The sequence below is a fragment of the Crinia signifera genome, chromosome 1, assembly GCF_055691185.1.
Source record: "Crinia signifera chromosome 1, ASM5569118v1, whole genome shotgun sequence".
Classification (NCBI taxonomy): Eukaryota; Metazoa; Chordata; class Amphibia; order Anura; family Myobatrachidae; genus Crinia; species Crinia signifera.
The window spans coordinates 422566823-422584212 of NC_139217.1; the positions used below are offsets into that span (position 1 = coordinate 422566823).

At 46.9% G+C, this 17390-nt stretch overlaps 1 protein-coding gene across 3 annotated transcripts in view; it reads left to right on the plus strand.

The window, feature by feature from the left end:
- Positions 1-17390, plus strand: part of BDP1 (BDP1 general transcription factor IIIB subunit) — a 99449-nt gene that overhangs the window by 5680 nt on the left and 76379 nt on the right. For all 3 annotated transcript variants that reach the window (XM_083151882.1, XM_083151884.1, XM_083151883.1), the window contains exons 2-5: positions 7791-8373; positions 12207-12316; positions 14513-14575; positions 17212-17355. In XM_083151882.1, the coding sequence (XP_083008008.1) occupies positions 7791-8373; positions 12207-12316; positions 14513-14575; positions 17212-17355 (900 nt within the window). The remainder of the gene's footprint in view (positions 1-7790; positions 8374-12206; positions 12317-14512; positions 14576-17211; positions 17356-17390) is intronic.

Consider the following 17390-nt stretch of genomic DNA (forward strand, 5'->3'; position numbering starts at 1 on the left):
ATGAGTGATTGTATATTATGAGGGGTATTCAATGCTCTGATGGCGAGCTATGACGGCGTGCAGTGCCAGCACCAGTATCCCATGTACCTGTGCATTATTATTATGTCTCAGTAGCAATGAGTGATTGTATATTATGAGAAGTATTGAATGCTATGACGACGAGCAGTGCCTTAACATTGAATATGGAAAGGGGGTTTCACAGCGAGGATGGCTTTTCCTCACTGAAAATAAACCATCCTCGCTGTAGAAAATCCCCTTGCCGCGGCATTGAATACCGCCTAGTGTCCGATGTATTTCTTGTGTGATTGAGGGGTACATTTATTAAGCTTGGTGAAATGATAGCGTCTGGTTTTTATCACCGGCCAATCAGTTCCTACCTGTCATTTTTCAAACCAAGAATGTAACTTAACAGGCAGGAGCTGATTGGCCGGTGATAAAAAACAGACAGTTTATCACTTCACCAAGCTTAATAAATCTGCCCCACAGATCTATTATTTTGTCTTGGTGAAGAATGCTTGTTTAGAAGATCCAATACAGAAATTTAGCTCTGTGTGAATCTGCTTTATTCATAAGAACAAGGACAGATTAAAATTTTATTTAATTGTGACCCAATGTTATTGTTTGTGTGGGTATAGCCAGGGTAGGTCGGACACAAAGATGAAAAGGCAGCTGAAAGTTTGTCTGCTGGTATTTGAACAGGAGTGTGCTGGTACTGAGCAACTGAATGGACATAGTCCACTCTGCAGAGCACAGGCACTGTATGAGGGCATAGTCCATGCTGTGCATGTGGGCATAGTCCACTCTGCAGTGCACAGGCACTGTATGAGGGCATAGTCCATGCTGCGTATGTGGGCATAGTCCACTCTGCAGAGCACAGGCACTGTATGTGGGCATAGTCCATGTTGCATATGTGGGCATAGTCCATGCTGCAGAGCACAGGCACTGTATGTGGGCATAGTCCACGCTGCAGAGCACAGGCACTGTATGTGGGCATAGTCCACGCTGCAGAGCACAGGCACTGTATGTGGGCATAGTCCACGCTGCAGAGCACAGGCACTGTATGTGGGCATAGTCCACGCTGCAGAGCACAGGCACTGTATGTGGGCATAGTCCACGCTGCAGAGCACAGGCACTGTATGTGGGCATAGTCCACGCTGCAGAGCACAGGCACTGTATGTGGGCATAGTCCACGCTGCAGAGCACAGGCACTGTATGTGGGCATAATCCACGCTGCAGAGCACAGGCACTGTATGTGGGCATAGTCCACGCTGCAGAGCACAGGCACTGTATGTGGGCATAGTCCACGCTGCAGAGCACAGGCACTGTATGTGGGCATAGTCCACGCTGCAGAGCACAGGCACTGTATGTGGGCATAGTCCACGCTGCAGAGCACAGGCACTGTATGTGGGCATAGTCCACGCTGCAGAGCACAGGCACTGTATGTGGGCATAGTCCACGCTGCAGAGCACAGGCACTGTATGTGGGCATAGTCCACGCTGCAGAGCACAGGCACTGTATGTGGGCATAGTCCATGCTGCGTATGTGGGCATATTCCACTCTGCAGAGCACAGGCACTGTATGTGGACATAGTTTACTTTGCAGTGCACAGGGACATTACACTACAAAACATGAATACCTAAAACCGTCAGCTCATTAGTTTCTGTATTCCTCAAAATGGGCAATATAAAGATGTGAATAGTTCTTCCGGCAGTTGTAATGAATGAATTTAAGAGCAATACCTACTAAATGGGTATGGATCATTAGGTCTCCAACACTTAGGTCGGCTTGGATTGGGTCGACATGGATCTAGGTCAACATGACATTAGGACGACATAGGCAAGGTTCACATGCTTTGGGCACTGTGCCTCGCTACGCTCGGCACACTATTTTATTCTCCCCCCATGCCCTAGTGGATGGTAGGGCATGAAATACTGCCAATCAGCAAAACAGTGAAATACGTCATGTCGACCTTTTTACTGTTGACCTTGCCCATGTCGACCTAGACCCATGTCAACCTTTATTCCTCACCCTCCATGGCAGCCATTACTCTGGGTTATTTCCTCTTCTCCTTTGTTTAGACAGGTAAATTTGACTCCGCCCACCTTGGGTATATATATACACTCCCCTTCCTCCTTACCCTGTAGTCTTTCCTGTCTCAAGTTTAGGATAGGAAGAAAGGTTTGTTGTTTTGTGCCTGGGCGTCTGGAACTGCTGCCAGATATCAGGCTGTGACCTGTGGCATCCGGAATATTGCCCCTCAATGCTGTGTCCATGCTGGGAACAGGTGGCTCAGCGTTTCACTCTGGAGGTTGGGCGGAAGCAGTAAGCCGAGACGGCCGTTCTGAGAATGTGACGCTCCGGCGGTTATGACGCACCCGCGTCTGAAACACTGAGGGCGAATGTGACCCGCCGGCGTCTGAAACACGCTTCTGCGCATGTGCGGGTATCTGGCACCTGATTTAAACGATAGATCCGACACAAGTGCCGCAGTTTGTATGCTGGGCTAGGTGTCTGGACTGCAAGTATGAATCCTGAAAGCGTTTCTACCCCCCATGAAGCTGAAACTGCCATGGAGAGGTAAGCCCTCAATGAGGCACCTTGGTACTTGTGTATTATCTGGCGCCCGATTTACTGTAAATCGCATACGATTTTTTGCCGATTTTCGGCCATTTCCTGCCAATTTGCATGTTATTCCATCCTTACACACCCCCAGGTACTTGTTTCCAAGCACGGTGCCCATCGCATACCATGGCATAACATATGCGATGCGATTTTCGGGAAAATGCCCCTGATTGTAAAATTAAATATCACATAGCATCGCATGCCAGCAAGTGGCATGTGATTTGATGCAATTCGATTTTTAATTGTACAAGCTCGCTGATAATTGCTTACAATGTTAAATGCACCCCCATTGTCAATGCCACCCCCACTATCAACGCCAATCCGAAGCGTGGCGAGCCGCGACGCTATGCGTCCTCCGACCTTTTCATACCCCCACTATCCACGTCGGCATGGAGTTGATTTTAGATAGTGTGGCGAGCGCAGCGAGTGTATGGTCCCTCAGCGATGTCCCTAAAAGCAGGAGTTGCCAGGGTGTCAACCTCCAGGGCTTTGAGAGCTTGGGGCTCATCCATGGTCATTGATATTGAGGAGAATATATCAAGGCAGTGTTTGCAAAGAAGCATGAGTATCATGATGAAAGCCATAGTTTTCCTGTGACGCATCTTTAGACGTAGTGGAAGACGCCGCTAAAACCAAGGCGGCAGGAGTGGCAGCAGGCGTGCAGTATGGCTGCACAGCTGGTCAGCAGATGCAAGTTCTAAGAACAGGCTGGTTTCACTGTCCTATGAAGGGTCTGTTGTTTGGGAATAAGTTGGAATCAATTGTCCAAAGGATGTCCTGTGGCAAGTTGGCTAGTTTGCCGCAAGATAAAAAACAGAGATACCGTGGACAGTCGCCTAGAGAGCGGCTCAAAGAGGCCAGGGCCTATAGGCCTGGAAGGCAATATGGTAGATTCTCTGGGTCTGTAAGGCAGTCCTTTCGTCAAGCCTCCCAAAGGGGGTTCAAGAAATTCTGACAACGACGGCACAGGAGAGGCCATCCCGGTGGGAGGAAGGCTATTACAGTTCTTTCACCAGTGGGAAATGTCAGTTCAGGACTAATGGCAGGCCTTGAGTTAAATAATGAATGATCTGTTAAAGTCCAAGGCAGTAGAACCAGTTCCTTCCATAGAGAAAGGGGACTGATTTTACTCAAAAATGTTTCTAGTTCGGAAGCCATCAGGGGCATTTTAGACAATATTAGACCTTAGAGACTTAAACAGGTACGTTACGGAAAGGAAGTTTCATATGGAAACACTAAAGTCCATACTACAAGGAATAAAACAGGCAGACTTCAGGGCATCGGTGGATCTAAAGGATGCCTACTTCCATCAAAGGCACAGAAGGTTTCTCAGACTTCATGTGCTGAATCAACTTCTACAATTCACGTGCCTCCCGTTTGGCCTGTCTGCTTCCCTGAGGATCTTCACAAAAGTCCTAGTGAGTCTTGTTGCCTACATAGGGTAACAGGGGATAACTGTGTGGTCCTATCTGGACGATCTTCTAATTTGCGGAAGGTCAGAGCTGGAGGTAGAACAAGCAACACAAGGTACAATAGAGATTCTACAGGCAGGCACATGGCTGGCTGGACAATCGTTAGAAAAGTAATCTCAAACCATGTCAGAGTCTACAATTCTTGGGCGTGGTGATAAACACTACCCAGTACGCGGTCTTTCTGATTAAAAAGAGATGCGTCAAGATCCAGGAGTTAACTTCCTTAGTGCAGAGTCGAGCGAAGTCATCTCTACATCTCCAGAAGACGAAGTACCAGATGATGTCATCCACCATAGACATAATTTCGTGGGCAGGATGGCAGATGAGGATTCTACAAGGAGAGGTCTTGGCTCTCAGTAAAGTGCATATAGACCTAGATTCCAAAGTAGAATTAAGTCAACGAGCAAGAGATTCCCTGGAATGGTGGCAAAGTCTGCTCCTGAAGCTCAAAATACACTCCGCTATCTCCGTCTCATTATGTGACATTAACCACAGACGCAAGTTCCTCTGGTTGGGGGGCGCATATGCAAGAAGCTAGCTGTCAAGGCCTGTGGTCCAAAACAGAACGAGCAATGTCTTCCAATCAAAGGGAGATGCGTGTGGTAGTAAACGCAGTGCGTCACTTTCAAGATCAAGTCAAGTACACGCATCTAAGAATACTGACAGACAACACATCCGTAGTGGCATACGTCCACAAACAAGGCGGCACCAAAAGTCTGGCCTTGTGGGAAGAAGTCGCAAAAATATTGCTGTGGGCAGAATCAAATCTGCTGTCACGGTCAGCTCTGCATGTCCCTGGCGAAAGCAATACTCTGGCAGACTTTCTCAGCAGGGAGCAGATATGGCCAGGCGAATGGGAGCTAAATCATCAAGTGTTCATAGAGGTAACCCAAAGATTCGGGGTCCCTCAGATAGCCCTCGTGGCAACACACATAAACAGGAAGGTTCAACGCTTCTTCTCGAGGTACCATATTACAGGGTCAGAAGGAGTCTGTGTTCTCCCTAAAGTGGGATTTCGAACTTGCTTATGTGTTTCCTCCATTCCCGATGATCTCCCGCATTCTGAAGAAAGTAAGACAGGAGCAAGCCACAGTAATGATTATACTTCCTTACTGGCCCAGACGTAGCTGGTTTTCAACAGTCTCCAGGATGACGACTCAGGGGCCTTGGAGACTGACGATGGTTCCCGATCTACTGTGTCAGGGTCTGCTACTCCATCCAGATCTTGAAATTGACTACATGGGTGTTGAGCGGGCGATTCTGACAGAGAAAGGAGTGTCAGAGCAGGTGGCAGGCTTTCTGTTGAAGGCAAGTAAAGCAGTTTCTTCAAAGATATATCACAAGATCTGGAGGAGATTCCTGTTCTGGGCTCAGGCGTTTCCTGAGAACATAAGGTTTGGAACGCCTTGTGTTCTACAATTTCTCTACAAAGGTTTCATACTGGGGCTGGCAGCTTCAGCCTTAAGAGTCCAAATATCTGCGCTGTCTGTCCTCCTGGATAGGAAATTGTCGGATGACTCACTCATAAAAAGGTTTATACAGGAGACCAAGAGTAAAAGAACCCTTGGCTCCATGGGACTTAAATCTAGTCCTGAAAGCCCTTATGTCCGCTCCCTTTGAGCCATTGGACTAAGTATCTTTGAAGCATGTGACCTGGAAGGTTGTCTTTTTGACAGCCATCACTTCTGCCAGGAGAGTTAGTGAACTTCAAGCGCTGTGGTCAGAGCAGCCATATTTAAATACATTTTTTGATAAAGTGGTTTTGAGAACTAACCCTGGATTCCTATCAAAAGTAGTCTCAGGGTTCACCTGAATCAGGAAGTAGTCTTGCCGGCTTTCTTTCCAAATCCAAAAGATGCAGAAGAGGAAAGATTGCATAAACTGGATATGCTCAGAGTAATTTCAGTTTATCTTCTGAGAGTGAATGAGATACAGAAAGTAAAATAACTCTTTGTTCTCCACTCGGGACCGAGGAAAGGAGAAGCAGCCTCTAAAGGAACAATAGCCTGATGGATCAAGGAAGCTATCTCGTTCGTCTATAGAGAGAGCAACTTGGAAGTTCCAGAGAAGCTAAAGACACACTCCACTACGGCAGTCTCGACGACGTGGGCCAACAGAGCGCTGCTCCTAGCGAAATAAATGTGCTGCAGTTACATGGCCTTCCAGCCATACTTTTTCCATTTTATCATTTGGATGTCCCACCCACTTTGGGAAGGTGGTGCTCCAACAAGCTGTAGTGTGATTATGTTTAATATATCCTTTCTTGAGCATCATCTAGTTGTGTGTTTTTTTTTTCACTGTCCCTCCCTTTTGCTTTGGTACATCCCAGAGTAATGGCTGCCATGGAGGGTGAGGAAGAAAGGATCTAATTATACTTACAATAATTCCGTTTCTTCCGATCCACTCCATGGCAGCCTAGATTTCCCTCTTTGTAATTATCCTTTATATAGGAGACACTCAAAAGACTGCAGGGTGTGGAGGAAGGGGAGGATTATATACCCAAGGTGGGCGGAGTCAAATTTACCTGTCTAAACATAGGAGAAGAGGCAATAAGAGTAATGGCTGCCATGGAGTGGATCGGAAGAAACGGAATTATCGTAAGTGTAATTAGATCATTTCTGCATGTCAGCCTAATGGTGTCGACCCAACGCTTGTGGACCTAATGACTGTATACCCTACTAAATAACAACCAATTCTTTAGTCAGCCATTCCTGGAGCTTATCTCTTATTAAGCAATCTAAGCAAGTCATCTCATACATTGTCACCATGCGGTACAATAATGGGGCCACCAGATACAGAGACTTTACATCACCTGCCTGTCATCTCCATTTCATGCTTGTACTCCCAGATTCAGCAGCACACCCAATAGTTTAGATGGATTTAGCTGCTTTGAAACCTGGTACATTTGGGCACGAAAAGCAATGAGCATCCACAGTATTGCAACAATTGAATTGCTTCATAGTGCACCTATTGCTTGTGGGTATGCAAACATCCATTCAATACACCCCTGGAAATTCTATGCTGATTTTTATTTGGTCTCTGGTGGGTACTGAATATTGCATATTAATGGCATGGTAGTATGCCTATAGTCCTATTGCTGGACATTAAAGGTATATTACTAACTAGTAAGTCCGCTAGACACTAGATCCATAAACCGGAACCACTTGTGGCCTATATAGAGAATTACAGACGTGGGATATTGCTATGGGTAACCAATCAGAATCTACTTATTTATTTAGCACCTTCCAGAAGATAATAGATTGCAGATTTTACTGCACATACCTCTATAGACTGCGGAGACTAGTTGTGATCTGGCAGGGAAACAGCCCAGCTGAAACTTATGGTTATGGTAATGGAGGACCTGCCTCGTATTTGTGACAAAAAAGAATATTTACTGTATATAGCTGGCTAAACTTCCTAACTGGGCAGTATTACTTGCTAGCCGGCACACTTTGCATAGTGTCACATTTGTACCACTACAGAACTGGTTCTCGTTCAATTTGAATCAGAAGAAAAATAAGGGGGAAGTCTACTAAGATGGGACTTTTATTTCACGTGGGATGTTGCTATGGGCAACCCATCAGAATCTACTTGAACATAGAAACATCCCATCTGAAATAGAACTCCCATCTTAGTAAATGTCACTAGTATAATATCTTCAATGTACTTATTCTGCCACTTTTTTTTGTTCGCCAGGCATGAAAATATCACCACTGTCAGCAATGAAAGTCAGCCGAGTGTGGCAACGTCTACCCCTCTCCAGAGAAGGAAAAGGATTTCCACATTGCCTAACCTGGCCAAGCCAAGGGTTTCCAATTCTAGGCCTGTTGTTGCTCTTCCTCCAAAGCCTCCACAAGTGGACGTTGGTCCCACATTACCTGTTGGCAATGTTCCGTGTCAGACTGAAGCATCTCCACCTGAGAAGGCCAAGTTGCCGAGCCCTCCAAAGTCACAAGCTCCTCTTGCTGCAACCCAAGCACAGCATGTGGCCTTACCAGAAAAGAGAACTCCAGTGCCTCAGGTTCCCCAGTTTTCTCCCTATAAGAAATCCATCCTTAAACATCCTGAAACCAGTCCTGTTAAACCTGTGGAGTGCACAACCAAGGAGGAGCTGAGTCCTCTCAAAGAAAGACCTTCCCAGAAATCTATCAATGAAGACTTTGTGACAAATAAGCTCAATACTTCTAAAAAGACTGTTGTTGGTAACCTGGAGAAGGAGAGACTTAGACGGTCACAAAAATTAAGAGAATTACTTAGAGATGAATTGCGGAAAGAACGGGTAGGAATTATGTTATGTCATTACGTTCTTCGGTACTTGTTTCCTAGCAGGGCTATTTGCTTAGTGGGCTATTCTGCGTAGTGAAATTGCATCGCACATCGCATTGCATGGCTTTTTGTTCCTTGCGATGTGTGCGATGCGATCTCAGTAGTTAATTAATGCTGCTTTCCCACTGCAGAAACGGGTAAAGACACGGTGTTGTTAAATTGGACTTTAAAACGTGACTAGCCTGAAACCCCTTTCCCACTGCATGTTGTAAACGGTATATTACTGGTTAATTACCGTTTTTTTGTACCATTCACATTAAACCCGTTTTGAAATGTACAAAAACAGTAATTCACCAGTAATATACTACGTGTCCCCTGGTACCTGTCCTGCCCCCCCCCCCCCCCCCATGGTACCTGGCAGCTGGTACCCCCGCTGCCTACTCTGCCTACCATGCTGCCCGGATGGATCGCTGCCAGGTACCAGGGGAGGGGTTTGCGGGGGTACCTGGGGAGGGGGGGTACCATATGCAAGGTATGGGGGGGGGCGGTACCAGCTGCAAGGTACCAGGGGAGGGGGGTGGGGGGTACCAGGGGAGGGGGGTGGGGGGTACCAGGGGGGCCAGGACAGGTACCAAGGGGGGGGGGGGGAGACTAGTGTGGGATCTTAAAATCTTAAATACCGTTTCAGAGCCATTCTCACTGCATAAAAAAACTACTCTGAAACGTGTAGGACTCTGCTTTTTAAACGTGTTGAAATACCGGTTATCTTTAACCGGTAAATCTGTCACTTTCCCACTGCAGCCTTAAATGTTTTGAAAAGGGAAAAAGCTGCAATATACCATTCAACAAGTGCAGTGTGAAAGGGGTATATTATTCACTGCACCCTGACTGAAATCACATCGCACATCGCGTGAGATGAGAGATGCAATGTCAGTAGTTCATATGGTAAAACACCTAAAACAGCACCACTTTCCACGTCACCCAGAAGCGTGGCGAGCGGTGGCAGAACGCGTCCTCCGACCCTTTCATACCCCTACTATCCACATCGGCGTGGAGTTGATTTTATATAGTGTGGCGAGCCACCGAGCCTGAAGCGTGGCGAGCGAGGGGGATTACTTTACATGTATTCCGCGTCCCCTCACGGGGCTCGCCACGCTTCGGGGTCGGTGGCTTGCTGCGCTCACCACACTAAATAAAATCAACTCCACGCCGGCGTGGATAGTGGGGTTATGAAAAGGTCGGAGGACGCGTTCCGTTGTGCTCGCCACGATTCGGGGTGACGTGGTGAGTGGTGGTGTTTTACCATATGAACTACTGAGATTGCACATCTCACATATCTCATCTCACATCTCATGCCACAAAAAAGGGCCATGCGATGCGATTTCACTCAGGGTGCAGTGAATAAATTAATTAAATTAACTACTGAGCGGAGGTAGGAAATCTGGGCGGCCTGCTAGGAAACAAGTACCCGTTCTTCATTTTTCATTATACATTGCATTAATGAGAGCACATTTATGGAAGCATGTTTTATGCATGTGTGATACAGTGTTCTGTACAGAGAGGGTTATTCTGGTTCACTCCGTCTGTCAAATTCATTCTTGGACGGACAAAACCATGTGCACTGCAGGTGGGGCAGATGTAACGTGCTGAGAGAATTAGATTTGGGCGGGGTTTTACTTCAAAGGGAGATCTATATTGCAGTGTAAAAATTAAGCAGCCTCTGCACATGTTACATCTGCCCCCCTGCAGTGCACATTGTTTTGTCCATCTAAGAAGGAATTTGCCTGAAGGAGTGAACTAGAATAACCCCCAGAGATTCAATCTTGCTTGGTAAATCTGTTATTCCATTCACTCAATGAGCCTGGCCAAAGATATATTGACTGCGGTCTATGCTGGGGGCATTAGGAGAACATACGGACAGACCTTTTGTATATTTATTGTATGTTTTTTCTTGAGCATGTTAGAAGCATTTTAACATTTCAGATTGGCCAGTGTGTGTCAGCGATGTTCTATGAATGACGATAACAAACGTAACACATCCTATGGCTGATCTATAGGTATTTCTGTAAATCGTCCAACGAGCAGGCTGTGATTGACAGCTCAACTTGGCAAGTGCATCTAAATGTGCCGTCCCAGTTGTGGGAGATCAGTCACACGAGGTGTGCAGTGTGTATGGAGAACATGCTGCCTGATCCCTTTGTAGATATATCTGCCGATCAATTGCTGCACACCCAGTAAGACCCATTATTCACTTCATTGTGCAGTGTGTATGGATGGTGTGATGTATCAGGCCATTACTGTGAAAACTCATAGTTGATTGCCAGCATTACAGTGGTTCAGCAGGTTATGTGGATTCAGTATTGAATCCCGGCGGTCGGGATCCCGGTGTTCAGAATCCCGACGCCGGAATCCCGACAGCCGAAATGCCGACAAGGGGGGGGCGTGGATCGCCCCCCCTTGCGGGCTCGCTGCGCTCGCCACGCAGCGGGCCCGGTGCCTCGCTACGCTCGGCACGCTAATTTATTCTCCCTCCAGGGGTGTCGTGGACACCCCAGGAGGGAGAATGTGTCGGTATTTCGGCGGTCGGGATTCCGGCGTCGAGATTCTGAACGCCGGGATCCCGACCGCCGGGATTTTAACTGCATCCCGGTTATGTGCGTGTCCACACTATCAGCCTCACCAAACTCCAAAACCTCACATTTTATAAGGTCCGCAGGTGGAGTTAATTATTTCACTTGTGATTCCGTGAGGAGACCTGCAAAACATGCACTGTGTGGGGTAATGAGGACCGAGTTCCCTGACCACTGATGTATACCGATCTCTCAGTGAGGGCTGTAGCCTGCTCTGGTGACTGTATATGGACATCTCGCTGAGGACTGTAGCCTGCTCTGGTGATTGTATATTGACACACTGTAGCCTGCTCTGGGGACTGTATACTGATGTCTTACTGAGGACTGTAGCCTGCTGTGGTCACTGTATAGTGGTGTCTTGCTGAGGGCTGTATGCCTCTTTCCACAGATGTCTCAGAGACCGTGCCAAGCCGCATCCCCTGCAGCCACTGTTCAGGCTTTTCCAGTCACCCGAATTCCGAGAGAATCCCGGAATTCGGGAGACTGGAAAAGCCTCCTGGAGGATTGCCACCAAATCAGGGAGAATAGTGGAAATCCGGGAGAGGTGGCAACTCTAGTGTCGCCTCATAGGCTGCAAATGGATGTTTTTGACAAAACATCCCATTGCCGCCATGCGGCCAAACCAACGTGCGAAGGGAGGGGTTTGGCAGCCTTGCGAGTCAACCCTTGTGTGTAAACACGTCCGTAAATATTTTTGGTTAGAGGATGATGATGTCGGGTGTGGTATGCTATCCCCACAGTCGGGATCCCCACAGTCGGGATCCCCACAGTCGGGATCCCCACAGTCGGGATCCCCACAGTCGGGATCCCCACAGTCGGGATCCCCACAGTCATTAGCCCGACGTCAGGATCCCGACTGGCCAGACTCAGACAGCATAGCAAGCGCCACAAAGCCCCTTGCGGGCTAGCCACGCTGTGGGCACGGTGGTTCGCTACGCTCGCCACCTATTCTATTCTTCATCTATGGGGGTCGAGGACCCCCACGAGGGAGAATAGCAGACGGCTGTCGGTGTTTTAACAGTCGGGACCCCTTCCGGCATCTGATGAGTTTTGCTCACTGCTCTATCGCCCGATGATTAATAAAAATGCGGTCCTCGATGCTGCATCGCCTTATCTGTTTTTTTTAAATGCTCAAGAAATAAAGGCTGAATGCTGCTAATATCTCACCATATGCGTCCTGCCCAGTTTTTTTTATAACTGTTTTTGTTCTGTGTAGAAAATGTGGAAGGAGAAGCATCCTGTAATGCCCATCAGCGAAGAGCCAGAGAGATCCAAGATGGTTATGAGAGATTTCATACGCTTCATTCCATCAAATAACCCCATGACGTAAGTCTGTTGCTGTCCTGTCTGTGTGTATCTATGTTGCCATGGCAACATCAAATCTGTAGCGAACCTGTTGTTGCAGGCCTATGGTTTGCTGCTGCTCTGTGATCTGGTAATACACACCCTCCAACATGACCCATTCCATTAGGTACAAATGCTCTATTTCTGGACTTCCCTGCCAGTGGCAGAGGTGGGGCTGCAGCACAGTCCAATATTCAAAAAGGGGAGCCACACCTAATGCCACTCCAAACATCACTGTCCTGGACTCGCTGGCAGTTGATGTGATCCCCCTCTTTGAATCTTGGACTGTGCTGAAGTACAGGAACAGAGCGTTTTGTACCTAATGGAATGTGTCATGTTGGAGGGTATGGTAATATATACACACACACACACACACATCCACATCCATTTTACTGTAGTAGTGGTCACTCCAGGGTGTTTTTTTTTTTTGTTTAGGGCAGGGTGCTGACCACCAAGTAGGGCACATTTTTCATTCGGGAAGGCACGTTTTACGCCTGAAATTGACATTTGAAACCAAACAAACATATATAAATTTGCTCACTGTTTCAGTATTATGCCCATTACACATTCACACACATCGTTATGCCATTTACATATACCACACTGTAATGCCGATTATGTATTATTTACCACACACCTTAATGCCTGCCACACAGCACATTGCCTTACACATGTGCCACACACCGTAATGCCTATTTCACATTATAGTACACATAAGTGCTGCTTACCGACATGCTGGTTGCAATGTGGGGTTTCATGCTGGCTGCCCAGTGGTGGGGGAAGGGATGCTACTGGAAGAGCGGACAGGCTGCTCTGCGCAGAAGACTTGAGCAGTGTCTCAGCACTGCGGGGGATGGGATGGCGGCAGGACGGGATGCTGCTGGAAGAGCTGAAGTGCCATTCTCAGCAGAGGGCATGAACAGCATGTCATCGTGGTGGTGGTGTGTGTGTGGGGGGGGGGGGTGGCGGAAGGGTGCACAGTGTCCGACAGAAAAGGCAGGCTGCATTTGCGGCACCCTGCAAAACAAGCTTCGAGTAAACATGTATGTATGTGTATTGTCATGGTGCTCCATAGGTAAGAAGAAACCATTATCTGTAAAGCCATCTGGAACATTCTTGGTAATAGATCTACTGTACTTCTCTAAGTAAGTGCTCAGCAGACTAATCGTGTCACTTCAACCTCATGCCAGTGTCTGTGATATTGGCGCTGTGCACTCGGGGTATTGCAACTTGCTAATAACTAAGGGGTGTTGAGGATTTGTCTCATTCTGTATGATGACCAAACAAGGCATAAAGGGCCTTATTCTAGTTCACTCTTAGAGGAAAATTCCTTCTCAAATGGACAAAACCATGTGCACTGCAGGGGTGCAGATGTAACATGTGCAGAGAGAATTAGATTTGGGTGGGGTTTTTCTTCAAAGTGAGATCTATATTGCAGTGTACAAAAAAAGCAGTCAGTATTTTCGATGCACAGAAACAAAATAGCTCACCCAAATCTAATTCTATCTGCACCTGTTACATCTGCCCCCCCCTGCAGTGCACATGGTTTTGTCCATCTGAGAAGGAATTTGCCTCTAAGAGTGAACTAGAATAAGGCCCAAAGTGTCTGACACATGTTATAAGAAGGTTATATATATATATATATATATATATATATATATATATATATATATATATATATTCTCCTCTAATATGTATGCAAGTACTAGGCATATTACGGCCTTATTCTAGTTCACTCTTTCTGACAAAATCCTTCTTAGATGGACAAAACCATGTGCACTGCAGGTGGGCAGATGTAACTTGTGCAGAGATAATTAGATTTGGGTGGGGTTTTACTTCAAAGGGAGATCTATATTGCAGTGTAAAAATAAAGCAGGCAGTATTTACCCTGCACAGAAACAAAATAACTCACCCAAATCTAATTCTCTCTGCACATTTTACATCTGCCCCGCTGCAGTGATGGTTTTGTCCATCTAAGAAGGATTTTGTCAGAGTGAACTAGAATAAGGCCCATACACATTTTGCAGGCAAACTTATATATATATATATATATATATATAAATTATTATTATAGATGGTAATGATGCTGTAATCTTAATCTTGTCCTTAATCCAGTAAATGTGAGCAATGTATAGTTTATGTTTTTAGGGTAACAACTTTTCTTTTGTTTTAATAAAGCTCTTCTCATGAAGAAACAAAAACAAGTGAAAAGTCTTCAACAGAATCTCAAGTTACTCCAGGGTGAGGTCCCAGTCCTTCTGGTGTTTGTGTGTAAGCCTGGATGCGCATTTTTGGATGCAGTCAGTCCTCTTCTCATCCCTTCATCCCACTTCTCTGCTGCCCATTTACAATCCTCCATATAGCTCTACAATCAGTCCTATGCTGATCCCATCATCCCATGTCTCTGCTGTCCATGTACATACTACATATACATACGTACAGTCCTCCATATAGGGCTACAATCAGTCCTCTTCATCCCAAGTCTCTGCTGCCCTTGTACATACTGGCCAGTCCTCCATTATAGCTCTACAAACAGTCCTCTTCCGATCTCTTCATCCCAAGTCTCTGCTGCCCTTGTGCACACTGGCCAGTCCTCCATTATAGCTCTACAATCAGTCCTATGCTGATCTCATCATCCCACGTCTCTGCTGCCCATGTATACATTGGCCAGTCCTCCATTATAGCTCTACAATCAATCCTATGCTGACCTTCTTCATCCCACGTAGCTGCTGCCCATGTACATACTGCCCAGTCCTCCATTATAGCTCTACTGTCAGTCCTATGCTGATCCCATCATCCCACGTCTCTGCTGCCCATGTACATACTGGCCAGTCCTCCATTATAGCTCTACAGTCAGTCCTATGCTGATCCCTTCATCCCAAATCTCTACTGCCCATGTACATACTGGCCAGTCCTCCATTATAGCTCTACAATCAGTCCTATGCTGATCTCACCATCCCATGTACACACTGGCCAGTCCTCGATTATAGCTCTACAATCAGTCCTATGCTGACCCCCTTCATCCCACGTCTCTGCTGCCCTTGTACACACTGGCCAGTCCTCCATTATAGCTCTACAATCCGTCCTATGCTGACCCCCTTCATCCCACGTCTCTGCTGCCCTTGCACACACTGGCCAGTCCTCCATTATAGCTCTACAGTCAGTACTCTTCTGATCCCTTCATTCCAAATCTCTACTGCCCATGTACATACTGGCCAGTCCTCCATTATAGCTCTACAATCCGTCCTATGCTGACCCCCTTCATCCCACGTCTCTGCTGCCCTTGTACACACTGGCCAGTCCTCCATTATAGCTCTACAGTCAGTACTCTTCTGATCCCTTCATCCCAAATCTCTACTGCCCATGTACATACTGGCCAGTCCTCCATTATAGCTCTACAATCAGTCCTATGCTGATCTCACCATCCCATGTACACACTGGCCAGTCCTCCATTATAGCTCTACAGTCAGTACTCTTCTGATCCCTTCATCCCACATCTCTGCTGCCCATGTACATACTGGCCAGTCCTCCATTATAGCTCTACAATCAGTCCTATGCTGATCCCTTCATCCCAAGTCTCTGCTGCCCATGTACATACTGCCCAGTCCTCCATTATAGCTCTACAATCAGTCCTATGCTGATCCCATCATCCCACGTCTCTGCTGCCCTTGTACACACTGGCCAGTCCTCCATTATAGCTCTACAATCAGTCCTATGCTGATCCCTTCATCCCAAGTCTCTGCTGCCCATGTACATACTGCCCAGTCCTCCATTATAGCTCTACAATCAGTCCTATGCTGATCCCATCATCCCACGTCTCTGCTGCCCTTGTACACACTGGCCAGTCCTCCATTATAGCTCTACAGTCAGTACTCTTCTGGGTACTTATGTAATATCTGGGCTCCCGTTTTTTTTATGAGACCGCGTCCCCTCGCGGGGCTCTCTGCGCTTGCCACGCTTCGGGCACGGTGGCTCGCTGCGCTCGCCACACTATATAAAATCAACTACATGCGTAGTTGGATAGTAGGGGTATGAAAAAATGGGGTGCATTTAACATGGGAGCCCAGATAATACATAAGTACCCTCTTCTGATCCCTTCTTCCCACATCTCTGCTGCCCATGTACATACTGGCCAGTCCTCCATTATAGCTCTACAACCAGTCCTATGCTGACCCCCTTCATCCCACATCTCTGCTGCCCATGTACACACTGGCCAATACTCCATATAGCTCTACAATCAGTCCTATGCTGACCCCTTCATTCCACGTCTCTGCTGCCCATGTACATACTGGCCAGTCCTCCATTATAGCTCTACAATCAGTCCTATGCTGATCTCATCATCCCACATCTCTGCTGCCCATGTACATACTGGCCAGTCCTCCATTATAGCTCTACAATCAGTCCTATGCTGACCCCTTCATCCCACGTCAGTGCTGCACATGTACATACTGTACACACATGTACACACTGGCCAATACTCCATAAAGCTCTACAATCGGACGATCCAGTCGTTCTGCCCCTCAGGCACGACCTGCTACAGCAAGGACCATTCTTCCATCAGAATCTGTCTCAACTTCATTTGACAGCATGGCTGTTGAGACCACAGTCCTATGGGCCAGGGAGAGTCCCACGAGCGGTGATCCCAACTATGTTGAGGGCTTGAAAACCTACCTTGGCGGCCCACTACCACCGCATCTGGCGTTCCTATGCGTCCTGGTGTGTCATGGTTGCATACAAGCTCCGTTCCCGTTAAAAAAATGGTCATCACATTGTGAGCAATGTGTCTGAATTAACACGTGTCTGAATGAACTCCGTGTATAATATTATCTAGGCTCATGCCATATTACCAATGTTTCTCTCTTGCGATTTTTTTTCAGGCCAGTTGGAAAAACAAATAATGTGGAGGTAGATGATCCTGTTGATGATGAAGATGAAGAAGGTGGCAAAGATGATGACAGCCAGTTACTGGCTCCTCGTGTAAAAGTGGCAGAGGATGGCTCCATTATTCTTGATGAGGAGAGGTAAGACCTTATGAAATCATTAGGAAATTGAGCTT